This window comes from Cnephaeus nilssonii, assembly GCF_951640355.1.
Source record: "Cnephaeus nilssonii genome assembly, chromosome: 1".
Taxonomy (NCBI): domain Eukaryota; kingdom Metazoa; phylum Chordata; class Mammalia; order Chiroptera; family Vespertilionidae; genus Cnephaeus; species Cnephaeus nilssonii.
Window position 1 is genome coordinate 76451142 of NC_137072.1, and position 14354 is coordinate 76465495.

The 14354-nt window shown below is 37.2% G+C and overlaps 1 protein-coding gene across 1 annotated transcript in view; it reads right to left on the reverse strand.

Moving 5' to 3' along the window:
- Positions 1-1192: 1192 nt before the first annotated feature.
- The window catches only part of STAP1 (signal transducing adaptor family member 1), a gene marked incomplete at both ends in the record, with an annotated part of 35709 nt that continues 22547 nt past the window's right edge, over positions 1193-14354 (reverse strand). Inside the window, 5 exons of the mRNA XM_079771426.1 lie at positions 1193-1227; positions 3230-3326; positions 6079-6148; positions 12062-12190; positions 13869-14041. Coding sequence (XP_079627552.1) covers positions 1193-1227; positions 3230-3326; positions 6079-6148; positions 12062-12190; positions 13869-14041 — 504 coding nt within the window. The remainder of the gene's footprint in view (positions 1228-3229; positions 3327-6078; positions 6149-12061; positions 12191-13868; positions 14042-14354) is intronic.

Here is a 14354-nt window from a genome sequence, read left to right on the forward strand (position 1 = left end):
ATTGGTAGGTAGATTAAAAAAAATGGTGTCACCATACAGTGAAATACTATTCAGCTTTAAAAAAAGGAACAAGCTAGTAATACATGCTATACTTGTGTGAATCTAGACATTATGATGAGTGAAAGAAATTGGTGTCAAAAGATTTCATACTGTGATTCCATTTATATGACATTCTGGAAAATGCAAAACTATAGGAATGGAAGACATCAGTGGTTGCCAGAGATTGGCAATAAAAAGGGCTGACTACAGCCCAACTGGTGTGGTGCAGTGGTTGAGCATTGACCTATGAACCAGGAGATTACAGTTCAATTCCTGCTCAGGGCACATGCCTGAGTTGCTGGATCCCTGATTGGGGGAGATCAGTGATTCTATTTCATCATTGATATTTCTCTCTCTATCCCTTCTCTGAAGTCAATAAAAATATATTTTTTTAAAGTTTAAAATTGGTAAATTTTAAAGAAAAAGGGCTAATTACAAAGGAACAACATGAAGGCATTTTTTGAGGTGATAGTACTTTATGGGTCTTGATTGTGGTGGTGGTGGTGATTGTCAAAACTGGTAGGACTATACACCAAAACTATTGTATGTAAATTAAATAATTTTTAAAAGAAAGAAATATAGTCCCTGTACATAAAACATATCACACTTGGAATTATTTATTCACTTCACAGCTTCTGTATTAAAAACTCCAACAAGGCAGGTCCTCGGTGTGGTTTAGTTCATTGTTGCTTTGTTACAACGTTGATGAGATGCTGTAGGAACTTAAGTCTTGTGTATGTCAATTAGCCGATGATAAAATTAGTTTTGTTAAACATTTTTTTTGCTTAAAAGTGCAGACCCTGTCAAAACTTCCATGAGGACTTTCTGAACTTTATTCTCAGCACTAAGAATTTCTAACCCAAGGACATATAGCTACCCTTCTCTCCTTAACTGCTCTGAGATCTCATGTGAGAGCCTGAGCTCAAGGCTTAGAGACCAGGTGAAGAGCCTGGTTCAGTCCAAATTGCTGATACACAGAATCCTGAGCAAATAAAAGGTTTGTTGATTTAACCACCATGTTCTAGGGGTGATTTGTTGCACAGCATGATTTGGGGGTGGTTTGTTACATAGCATTAGGTAACTGACACAATATCATTTATGAAGGAGGCCAGTTACATTGGATTTCCCTCCCCACCATCCTATTTTTTTCTACTTATTTTAAAGATGTTACAGGAAATCCTTTGGTCTCTGGAAAAGAAGGAGGGGAAAGCATTAATAGTATTAATAGCTCATTCCCAGAGGTTTCTGTTAGGTAGTATTTACCTGCATAAAGCCCAGGTAATGTATTATGCTGGCCATATCTATAGCAATGTGTTCATCCCTTGTGCTTAAGCTTTAAGAGAAATGCTCAGATATTAGTGTACAGAGAAGAGCAAGATGAGAGTGAGAGTGCCGAAGGAACCAATAATTTATAGATGACAGACTCGTGGGAGAGGGACAGGTGGCTAAACCCTGTGTTGTCTCAAAGCCAGAAATTGAATTAATATGTAGAAGTTAAAGGAAGGAATGTTTCATAGTCAATATTAAGGAAAAGTTCTCTGAGAACTGACCAAAAGTGAACTGTGCTGCCTCAAAAATCAGTGAGGTGATGATACTTAATAATTTTCAAACAAGCTCAATGGTCACATCTGAGAGTTGGTTTCTGTACTGAGTGCAGGTGATTCCTACAATGGTAAAACACTGTACTGGATAATTTTCTAAAGTTCCTTCAGACTGAGCTTTTTTTAAATTATTTGGCATCACAAGATATATAGCCATAATGTAAAACTTAAACTTTTTTACTTGCTGGCCCCCTTTTTTTATATATACAGTAGGTCCTCGGGTTACATCGGAGATCCATTCCTACAGTGTGACGTAGTGCAATTTTCGCCGTAGGTCAGAACCCACATACATAAGCACCTACGTCACTCACATGTAGCACATACTCAGCAGTAATGAAGTGAGACAGTAAAAGAAATTTAAAAGAAAGATAACAATTCCTGACCTTTACTTGTCGTAAATAAATAATAAAAAACCATAAAGCACGTATGTACATACGTCGAAATGACAGAACTTTTTTTAAATAAATAAATGGGAGATGGCGACATAACCACGAAATGATGTACGTCGAGTCCGACGTAACCCGAGGACTGCCTGGTACTAGTAAAGTCCTAACTCAAGGATATATTTTTATTGATTTGAGAGAGAGAGAAACATGGGTCAGTTGCCTCCCATATGCGCCCCAAGTGGGTATCAAACCCGCAACCTCTTGGTGTACGGGACGACCCTGCAACCAACTGAGCCACCCAGCCAGGGCAAATTTGCTACCCTTTTAATTAGGGAGATTTTCCAGATATGCCCGGATACAGGCAGCCAAAGTTGTTTTCCCTCATAATCTGTAGGAACAGGGACTTGTTTTGATAACTGAATCCGAACAAGCTAGAAATATTTTTATCTGTCCTGCTTACAGCTTCTCAAGTGACCATGTATCAGGGATTGTTTCAGAGGATGGAGAGAAACTCACAACCAGCCTGTCCTGCTCTGCCAAAAAACAAGTACAAACAGGGCCAGTTTCATGGTCATGTGAACTGTACAATTTTATAGGGCCCCATGCTTGGTTTAATGATCGCTATCACTGTTTTAAAATTCTTATTTATGAACAAGGGTCCCCACAAATTCTGTAGTTAGTTCTGTCTACTATCTATAATCTTTATCTGTAGTTTACCATTCACCCACTCCTTGTTATCTTGCACTCTGACTTCTCCCTTTATGGTTGAATAAGACCTCTCTCAGGTCATCTACTGTCTTATGGCCAATTCCCATGGTCTTGCCTTAATCCTCACCCATTTTAATGTGCCTAAAGCATTTGACAGTGTTAACAGACCCTATCGTTAAGTTTCCTCTTTGGTTTACATGACTATATATGGTTTTCTTCTTATCTCTGAATTTGATAAAGTCAAGTAGAATAATGCAATGAAGTTAATAGTCATAGCACATGCCTCAGGTTTTTTCTTTAGAGTGGGCCCATCCTCTATCCAGGATATAGTGGTATTCCCTTATTTTCACAGGGTCAGTGACAAAAACAATTTCTAAATGGGTAAATTTAAAAGCAGAACTACAGTCCTACCTAGTAGACATGACAAACCACATACAGGGTTTGGTTTTGTTTGGCTTTGCTTTCCTTAATATAGCAATTAAATGAAGAACATACCAAGGTTTTCATCAGTTGAATATATAAATGGTCGTAAATTTCCTCGAGTCTCCTTCATGAAATAATCAATGACGCTAAAAAGGTTTGGAAGTGTTACCTGTATAAAGAGAGAGTGAGAGAAGGCTCAGTGTCCCCTGTGTAAAGATAGAGGAAGACAAAGCTCAACTGAAATTTAATGGAGAAAATCGTATCCATACCTCACTTCGATGGCTTACTGAATGGTTTTGCCTACCCATGCATTTTATTTCTCCTTTATAATCATAGCTGATTTCCTGTTGAAGTATTACCCCTTTCCTATTGGATACATTTTGGTGGACAATAATTAGGTACTCTTTACTCTTCCCCAGTTTTTGCATGAGAATGTGGCTCAAGTTAGGTCAGAAATGCTCCCTTCCTGAAATCTGAACTAGAGTAGAGGAACAAGGAAGGAGAATAGGTCCTTAATCAGATGATGTTTATTATAGGTAACTGCTTGCTAGTCCCTGGTTTTCTAGTCTTCCAGTCATCCTATGTTTTTCCTATGTTCGTACATTTAATTTTACTTAATTTGACTGTAGTTGGTTTCTTTGCTGGAAACAAACAGAAATTAGCATCTTAATATCATAGTTACAGGATAATTTGCTTGGCTAGGAATAACTGAAATGCATTGCTATTACTTGTATCTTTGTACAAGTAAAATCAGATTAAAGCTGAATATCCCCAGTAACCTTGAAGAGGAAAAACATTTTTCAGAAAGTGACAATCTGCTTGAGGGGTAGGGTTTGGGAGTGTGGAAGGTGAAAGAATAATTCAGACTATTAGCTTTCCTTATACTGGGAACTGTTTGGGCTAATGACAGATAAATGTGCCCTGTTCGCCACTTGCAGATACATTCTTTTTCCCTGACCATTGCTTCCATTCACTTGGCTATTTGGGTTACCCTTCAGCAATATAGTTCTCTGCTTCCTTCATTAGCATTTTTGAAAACTCCCAATCAGGCATGGACATGAGAATGGAGAAGCTCTGGGAAGCATTTATAGCAAAAGTTTAAGTGGGGTATATGAATCAGCAGCTGCCTTACTTTTGGCAAAGGTCTGCACTATAAGGGTTATGGTCAAAACATAAATTCAACCATACTGATCCTTTCTCTGTTTGATTAACATAATGGGCGTGGAGGGGCAGGAGAGAGCTAGAAGCTCAGTTTTTGAAAATATATTGTCAATATCTTCAAGAACCATAGGTTCCATTTAAGTGACAGTACTTTCCTGGTCCAGTCTTTCCATCACTGCCGCTAAGATTACACGCCTATCTTCCCTTTTTTTTTCAGCATCCCAAACCATAGGTCATGTTACTACAGTCTCATTGGTTGAGACCAGTGTAAATACCAGTTTCCCACCTGTACAACAGGCATTACCTCAAGGTAGTGATGAAGAATAAATTAAATGGCATATGTAAAGTACTAGCTCTGCCTAACAGAATATGTAGTGGTTATGATATTACTAGAGGCCTGGTGCATGAATTCATGCACTGGTGGGGTCTGGCCAGGGCCAGCCGGGGGAAGGGGACATGGGAGGTTGGCCGGCCCTGCCCCTATCAGGCTGGTTGGCCAGCTGCAGTGAGCATCATAGCGACTAGTCATTCCAGTTGTTCCGGTCCAGTTGTTCTGGTCGCTTGGCTTTTATATATATAGATATCATTAGCCCCATGATAAGTTTATTGGGGTAGAAGAGGGGTTACAGACAAAGACAAATCCCTTTTTTAAAAAAAAAAAAAATTGTATTGGTTTTTTGAGAGAGAGGGAGGGAGACAGAGAGAGAGAAATTTTGATTTGAGAGGGAAACATCAATCAGCTGCCTCCTGCACTCACCCTACCAAGGATCAAGCCAGCAGCCTGGTGATATGCCCAGATCAGGAACCAAACCAGTAACCTTTTGGTGCATTGGATGATGTCCAACCAACTGAGCCATACCAGCCAGGGCAAAAGCCTTTCTTTACTCTTATGTTGCTATAAAAGAAAGATTTCTGAAATTCTGCATGGTGGGTATTAGAGGACTAGGCATTCACAGCTTTTTTTTCCCCATTAGAAATAAGCACATTGAAGAAAGCCCAGAAATACACCCATGCCTATATGGTGAATTAATCAAAGGAGGCAAGAATATCCAATGGGGTAAAGCTAGTCTATTCAATAAATGGAGTTGACAAAATGGACAGATACATGAATTAAAATGGAACTAGACCACCTTCTTATATCATATGCAAGAATAAACTCAAAATGGATTACAGAATTAAATGTAACACCTGAAACCATAAAACTCCTAGAAGACAACGTAGGCAGTAAACTATCTGACATTGCTCTTAGTAATATATTTTATTTTTATATATCTCCTTGGGCAAGGGAAACAAACTAACAAAAAAAAAAAAAAACACAAACAAATGGGGCTACATCAAACAAAAATGTTTTTGCAGAACAAAGGAAACCATCAACAAAACAAAAAGATGGCCCACTTATTGGGAGAAAACACTAGTATTTGCCAATAATACATTCAATGAGGAGTTAATTTGGATGATATAAAACAACAGCTAAACAAAATATATTTCTCTCCCTGAAACAACTATATTGATAAAAATTTACAGAAAAAGAAAAATGGAAAGAATTTTTAGCAGATTATCTTCTATTCTGCCTCATCCACCTACTCTTGCATCTCATATCTCACCCTGCCACCTCAAGGCTCCTTGACATGGCTGTTTGTTTTTTTTCAGAACTGTTCCTAGGCAAGGAGTCTACTTTTCCACCTTTCTTTGTGTTCTATAAGGTAAGTGTGGAAGGAAGCAGAAGAAAATTCATGAACAACAAGGAAATAGCTACTTACAGGTTTTTCTAGTTCAATAGTGTAGTTTTTTCCTACACTCATCACTTTGTAGTGCTTGATTCTTGGCATGCTAAAATGGAAAAAAAAAAAAAAAGGTTAATATCCATTTGAGTATACTGTTGGGTCAAATCAAATTAAAGTGAGTATAAAATATCACCTGTATAATAAAACCTATATTTCAATGACTAGGGGAGAAAATGGTGGGTTTTTTGTTTTTGTTTTTCTATTTACCTGGTTCTCTATATATATTCTTTTTGGGGAGTTATATACTAGGGATATAAGAAACCTGGGCCATCGATTGGTTCAATGAGAAAAAAATAACAGGGATAAATACAGGAATCAAGAACTGACAACCTTTCAGGCAGAATTATACTTTTAAATGCCAGAAACTTACAAAGTAGACGTTATAAAGTCCTAGGTGGGCATATACAAATAAAATACTTATTCTCTATATTAACAGAGAAATAGAAAGAACTACTGAAAGCAAATTACCTTTTACTCCAGTCAGAAAGCTCTCAATGACTATTCTTCCTGCTTGCTTATATACCATCTTGGACTTCGAGGTATGGAAAATGCTAGGTGTTAGGTACTATGTGAACACTTAGGTGTGAGAATGCAAGTACAACAGAGGAATGTTAATGTCTTCCTCTTCTATAGTCACATAGCACTCTAATACTAAATTTGTGCTATTTTATTGACTATGAATTGCTTAAGAACAAGAAGCACATTCTAGTTATTTTTGTATTCCAGCCTCAGGCACACTGTATTTGTGAAACTGAAATTTAAAACTGTAGGAGCCCACCTCATAGTGCTATTTGCTAGAACTAATTTATACTGAGAGCATAAGTCAATGTCTATGCCAGTTAGTTTTGAACAATAGTATGTTTGCCTTGAATTCCCTTGATTCATATGGAAACAGTGTCAGGACCAAGACTTTTGCTAATGTTGAAAAGTGAACAGCATTTATTACACTGCCATTTGCTTGAAAGACAAAGTAATTCCAACACCTGTCTGTTTTACTGAAGCTGCTAAAGCAAAAGTGTCTATCAGGTTAAGTTTTATCTGCAGAGCCTCCTACCTTTCTCATCCCATATCCTCCATTTCCAGGTCACATTTCTCTAGGTCTGTACTACACTTCTGCTCAAGGGACTCACCCTTTCTTCTTCTACTGTTACATTCAAATCTTCTCTCACTTGCATATCATGTTGGGAAACAGCTAATAACTTTATTCCAATGGTTTATTCTAGAGCTTTACTTTCAAAACATGGGATAAAACCTAACCAACCCTCTCCCCTCCTAAAAAGGGGAAAAAGCAAAAAAAAAAAAAAATATTTCTTAATGCTGAATCTTCAGGAATCAGTTACAGACTGAAGAAAACACTTAGACAGAGGAGGTCTTACAACTACCCTCTGTTGGGGTGGTTGGCTCTGGCTTTATCTCTACCATGAAAATCAACCTTATAATCATACAGTTATATAGGAAAACTCACACCAAATCCATTTAGAATTCCTGTATTCCTATGAAATAAGTGATTATCATAACTTGGAAGATTGATAGAAAGCTTGAAGGGCATGGCCTTTATAACTAGGTTTGTAAGCTCTCTGAGCCTTCATTTCTTCATCTATAAAATGGAGATGGTAATGCCTTCGCTCATAAGGCTGTGTTGTGAATTACGTTTGAAAAGTCCTTTAAGTTAGGAATTATTTTTAAGTCTCAGCCTCTTCATTCATTAAACATGGAAAATACTGTCTGTCTCTGTCTTTATTGTGCCTGAAGAAAATGTTTGTCAAGCACTCAACACAGCACCCATAAAGGGTACCCTATAAGAGGGGACAGTGATTGTTGTTAGTAATAACCATCATATCATCATTATCGTCATTCATGGCAAAGCTGTGAAAGGAAAAGTAGCAAAGGTTGACAGGGTCTCTTGGAACTTCTGACTAACAGGACTAAGTTCTGAAGAAGAATGGTAGGAAAAAATTCCATTGAAGTCACTTAGGCTTTGACTCTCATTTTAGGCCTTTGTTTTTCTTTCACATTTTGTTTTTCCAAAGGAATAAAGAGAGAGGGACAAAATGAGATTGATAAATTTGCTATATTGAAGTTTCATGTGTGTGACCACAAAAGGGAAGTAACCTGTCTTTAAAAAAGAATGTGTGGCCTTACATATGGTTATAAATACCTGTTCTCAGCTTTTGACCTCAATTTTTGCAAAGGAATGAATGTTGGGTAACTATTTTCTACTGCTTTCTTGATCAATGACTTTCCAAAGTGTTTATACTGCTAGCTTGCCACATAGTCATAATTATTTTTAGAAAACCAAACCAAACCATGAAGTTTGTTGTACGAATACCTTTATGTCTTATGAATTCACACACCACTGATCTGGGTAAAGGTGGATGATATTTTGCATCAAGAGAGAAGTCACCTGATAATTTGACATTGAATGACTTTTGCTTCTTCCTGAGAACTACAGTCTTCCCTCCCACAGCTGATATGTGAACAGACGGTGATAATTTTTACTTTCATGATATTTTGTAAACCAACTTGTCCTTTTTAGCTAGTGTTTAACCAGACACACTCATCTAAACTTCATAGCTGAACATTCCTCCTACAACCTGTAAGAGAATGAATTAGTTTTGCGGGTAACACAGGTGCTTCCTAATAGTCTAGATTTCTGCCAAGTCTTCACATGAAGCTCTGTAGTCAATTGGATGACTACTCTCCACAATAGCTATCCTTTAAAATTAAGTGCTCTGTTAAATAGAAGATATTAAATCTGGGCATTCTAAAATACCTGTTTTGAGGTTTTAGAGAACACATATAACAATATTTAACATACACACACACACACACACACACACACACACACACACACACACACACTAGAGGCCCAGTGCACGAAATTCGTGCATGGAGAGGGGGGAAGGTCCCGCAGCCCAGCCTGCACCCTCTCCAATCCAGGAACCCTCAGGGGATCAGGCCTAAACCCTAAACCAGAAGTCAGACATCCCTCTTGCAATCCGGGACCGCTGGCTCCTAACCGCTCGCCTGCCTGCCTGATCACCCCTGACTGCTCTCCTGCTGGCCTGATCATCCCCTAACTGCTCCCCTGCTGGCCTGATCACCCCCTAACTGCTCCCCTGCTGGCCTGATCACCCCTAACTGCTCCCCTGCCAGCCTGATTGCCCCTAACCACCACGGCCTCAGCCTCCGCCACCACGGCTTTGTCCAGAAGGACGTCCGGAATGACGTCCAGCAGGTCGTTTGGTCTAATTGGCATATTACACTTTTATTAGTATAGATATATTTGACTCATAAGGAAAATTTGTACAATAACAGCTTAAAAATGTTAACCTTTTCATGGTTTTCATGTTATATGTCTCAAAGTCTAAATAAGCTTATACTGACTATAGTGTTAGAATGCTCTAGTTTAACCATTCTATTTTACTCCTTGCTTTCTGAATATGAACTTTTTGGGTGAGGGGATGGTTATGAAATATTATATTCTTATGACCATCAGCTGTATGAAAGTATGAACTATATGAATTCAAACTAGAATTTAGTATAGTAAAATTAGAAATATCTAACTTTGAAATGAACTCTCTTGCTTGACTCTTATGAGTTTAAATACAATGCAAATATACATATAAGCTGTGACATTAAGTTCATATCCTAAGTATAGAAACTACTTTCATTTCATCCAAAACCACATTTATAGCAGAAATATCTTTATTTTTCATAGCTCACTTGTACAGAAAGTATAGTGCAAATGTTGGGCTAATGTAGACTACCTTACAAGAGATCTGGCTACTATACAGTCTTTAAAGAGCCGTTAGGTCTCAGGATTTTGTTTCATGCAGAATAGTAGCATAGGGTTCACATGCAAACCAATCAAACAGCCAATCCAACCAAGAAAATAATATGAAAGAAACAGTTCATCATTCTCTTGTGTGATCTAGTTTACTTTCCAAGCAGTTAGATGGCTTCTTTTTTAAAAATCTGCAAGATAAATTTTAATTTAGTATTGTATATTTCATGTTTTTAAAGTGGAAGTAAACAGTTTAAAACATTCTATATTTTATGTGATACTCAATTTCCTAAACCTTGGAAAAGGACAATCTTCTTAATCAGGATATACTAAACAGAAAAATCCAGGAGTTCTAAATTCACTGATATTTGATGGCCATTCATAATATTTATTTATGTTGGATTTGCTTCAAGATAGTCAATTAAATGATAAATAAATTATAACTGAACTATATTCTTGAAACTCATTCATTCCAAATGTTAGTCTATAACTTAAAAAATAATAAACCCAAAAGATTAAATTGACATAGATATTTATTGTGGAAAACACGTGTGCATGCGTGCGTGCACGTGCACACATGACACACATTTTCTCTTACTTCACACACAGAATCAGATTTACCATCTATCATTCTTGCCACTATTCAATGTACGTGGCTAGTGTATACAGAGTAATTGGCAAGTGAATAAAACTGATTAGACCATGGGTCATACTAGCCCATGCAGCCATAAAGTCATAAGTTTAATTTTTCCTGTGATTGTTTTCTTTTTACTGCCTTTCTTCATTGTCAATGTCTTCATACTTAATCTCTTTAGAATTATTGATATTTATGGTAGATAGATTCATTGATAGATATATTCTAGCTTTAAAAATGTAATAGAATAATACCCTCAGGAAAAAAATAACAAATTCAAAAAACAAAGTTCTGTTTATGCTTTTTTGTGACTAAGAATCACTTATTGAATATTTTCAGATGGGACAAAAACATTTATATGTAGATTAGTTGTGAAACTGTTAACTAAACTAGAGATCCTATTGCAATACAAATTTTCATAGACTGAGAGCTGAAGTGAACCTTAAAAGATCCAACCACCCTAATTACACAGAAAAATCAACTTGTGCATGTAAATGTTACTTACTTTATCAAGCATAAACCGTTTTACCAGAAAGAAATTATTAACCTTGACAAGAGGCTCTTATGGTCCTTTTCATAATCACTTCTTTACTCATCCCACTCCAGTGGCCTCTCATGTCATTCAGAGTAAAACCCTTGTCCCCACAATGACCTGTAGGGTTTAGCACATCAGTCCCTACCCCACCTCTGGAATATCATCTCCTACCACTTTCTCCTAGTGCACTCCACTGCCATCACCAAGGCCTTTTCTGTTTTTTGAACAAAATAAGCCTCTCTTGCCTCTGGACACATGCACCTGCTGCTTGGAATGCTCTTGTCCCAGACACTGAGGTTTGTTCCCTCACTTCCTTCAGGTCTCTGTTTAAATGTCAGTTAATGAAATAGTCCTTTCCTGAAATATTTGTTTTCCTATTAAAACAACAGCAACTAGAAAAAATTTCTCTTTTTTAAAAATATGAAACACTATGCAGGGGCCATGCTAATCTTTAATCTTCTCTGTATCAAGCCAATTTTAGTGTATGTGCTACCAAAGTGTGCACATAATTTTCTCTATTACCTCTGAGATTCCCATTTCCCTCATCCTGGTTCATTTTACTTTCATAGGCCTTATTACCATATGTATGACATTTTTGGTTGCGTATTTATTTATAGCCTGTGTCTCCTTGCAAGTGTGTAAACTTCTTTAAACTAGGGATGTTGTTTTGCTCACTGCTGCATCCTCAGTTCCTAGAATATTACTTGGTCCATAGTAATTGCTCAATAAATACTTGTTGGAATGAAAGAATGAATGAATGAATGAACTATATCCAGGACCAAAGTAATTTGCTCATTCTTCCCTTCTGCAAATATTAGCCTTGGCTCAGTCTTTAGTATTGCTTATACGTATATCATCCCCTCCCTATTTTTGTGGTTATATTCTTAGCCCCAACAAAACACATAGAGGATGCTGATCTGAACTTTATGACTCTGCTTTCTAAAGTGATATTATGCTTTTACTAGTTCCATATGTGTGTTTTTTTTTTTTTAATTAAACATACTCTATCTCCTGCCGGATAGTGATGGAGAAGTTTCTGCTGTCACTACCAGGCCTCAGGATCATATTTCCCAATGAAGGATTCTTCTCAAGCATCTCAGTTGCTTCTTTCCGAGACACTGCGTAAAAACATCTACAGAGATGAGATAAAAACAGACTTTTTAAAAATGGATAAAGATCATGACTTGAAAAAATGCTTCTGAAGTAACTCTAAGAACTGCATTTGTTAACTTTTCTTAAAATCCCCAGCTTTATTATTACAACTGCAATGATATGATTATAATTACTATTATTACAAGCCTGGGCCACTATAAATACGTGTATGCTTACGGCCCTCCTCCCCTCATCCCTCCAAAGCCTCTTTCTCTAACCAAAGGGGACCTGAAAAATTATCTACTGGTCAGTATATAATCACCATTACCATTTGAAAACCTAAGATAAAAATTAACAATGTATCTCCATTCTCAGTTTATAATAATAGGCTCTTGGATAAATAGTATTTGTTAGTGGTTTCTTTCCAGAGATACAAAACATCTCTAGACATGCTTCTGTAGTTCGTCTTTCTTTTTAAATAACTCATATTTAAGAGTATATCTTAACTCACTCCGTTCGGTAAAATTTGGATTTCTTATAACATCGGTGGTGTTTTTACATGTAAAATCTTTGAGAAAGCACTTCCCACTTTTATAGTATATATTGTAATCAATGAAATATATAGTCACAGAAAAATATCTGGCAGGATATGCAATATACCAAAATGTTAACAGCAAATATATTTTAATTGGGGAGCAATGATTTTAGTCTTCTTTTTATTTAGCTGTAAAAACATATATTGTTTTATTGAGCATAAAAGAAAAAGAAGCACTCTGTGACTTTTAACCTATCAGTCTATGAGTCATTGGTTTCAGCTAAATGTTACGGTGGGCAGGTTTCAGTGATTATAGTACAGAAAGAACACGAATCAGAACGTGATGTCAAAGGTGGTACCAGGGCAGATTTCACTGGTGAGAACTTGACCAAGATTCCAGAGGAAGGTGTTCACAATCTTAGTCACACTCTTTAACAATATAATGGTGAAAAATAGAGATAGGATGTTGCTGAATTCAGCGTGTTCTATGTCTCTTCATTTTTCCAACACCTTACCCACTTTACACAGGGCCTTCAAAGTACAATACAATGACTACCCACTGGTTGAACAGTTGCATAGAATATTCACTTATTTTTTAATTGATTTTATTAGAGTTACATTGGTTCACAAAACCATTTAGGTTTCAAGTGTACAACTCAATGAAACATCATCTGCATGTTGCATTGTGTGCCCATTGCTCAAAGCAAACTCTCTTTCCACCCCAATTTATCCCCCTTTGCCCACCTCCTTCCCCCTCTGTCTATCACCACACTGTTGTCTGTGTCTATATATATATATGGGTGTTTTTTTAAATTCATTGGTGTACTTTTCTGGTAGAAAATCAGTCAATCCGAGAGTTGCATAGTGAAAAAAATATTGCTTCCTTCCTTCCTCATAGCAGTTTTTATTTAGGTTTAAACTTTGGAAAGAATATCTGTTTGGTCTGAAAGTGTGGGTGGAAGGGGATTTCCTGTGTGGTAAGAGAGTTGGTTCAAATCTGCATTTTGCATTTTGTTGATCATGACACAGAAGAGGAAATGTGGCATGCACTCAGAAATATGCTGTATATCCACAAGACAGCTTATTGTCCCTGGCTTAATGAGGTCATTGACTAACTCTCCTTAACAAATAGAAATTAACGTTAACAATCTAATAAATAAACTGGAGTTAATGGTGCCCTTACGCTGGCATAGGGTTCAGTACATCCACATAATCCTCTATTGGTTCCCTCTCTTCTTCCAGAGGTGTACTTGGCAGCCGCTCTGTCTCAATCCTCCTTTTCTTTTCTCTCTCTAAGACTTCATGCAGTCTAATTACTTGTCCAGGAAGGAGTGACACATGTTGGGGAACTGACAGCTGAAACCAATTAAAACAGTAAGCAAACAAGAAAGAAAGCAAAACAACTAACTGATTTTTAGCCAAGGTGAGCCTGTTCTGGTCCTAAGGAGCTTCAGTTACCTGACAGAGATGGATAGGTAGAATCAAGAATAGACAATCTTGATGTAGGGCAGGTGTCCTAAAACAGCCTCTAAACCAGCTAGAACCTGCACAGGGTGTCCAGTGTTCTTCCAGGAAATGCCCCTTTTGGTCAGACCCCAAAGCAAAGTACTACAGGCTAATTCACATAACAGCAGATCTCATGTTTTCATTCTGAGTTTACTATTTCTTA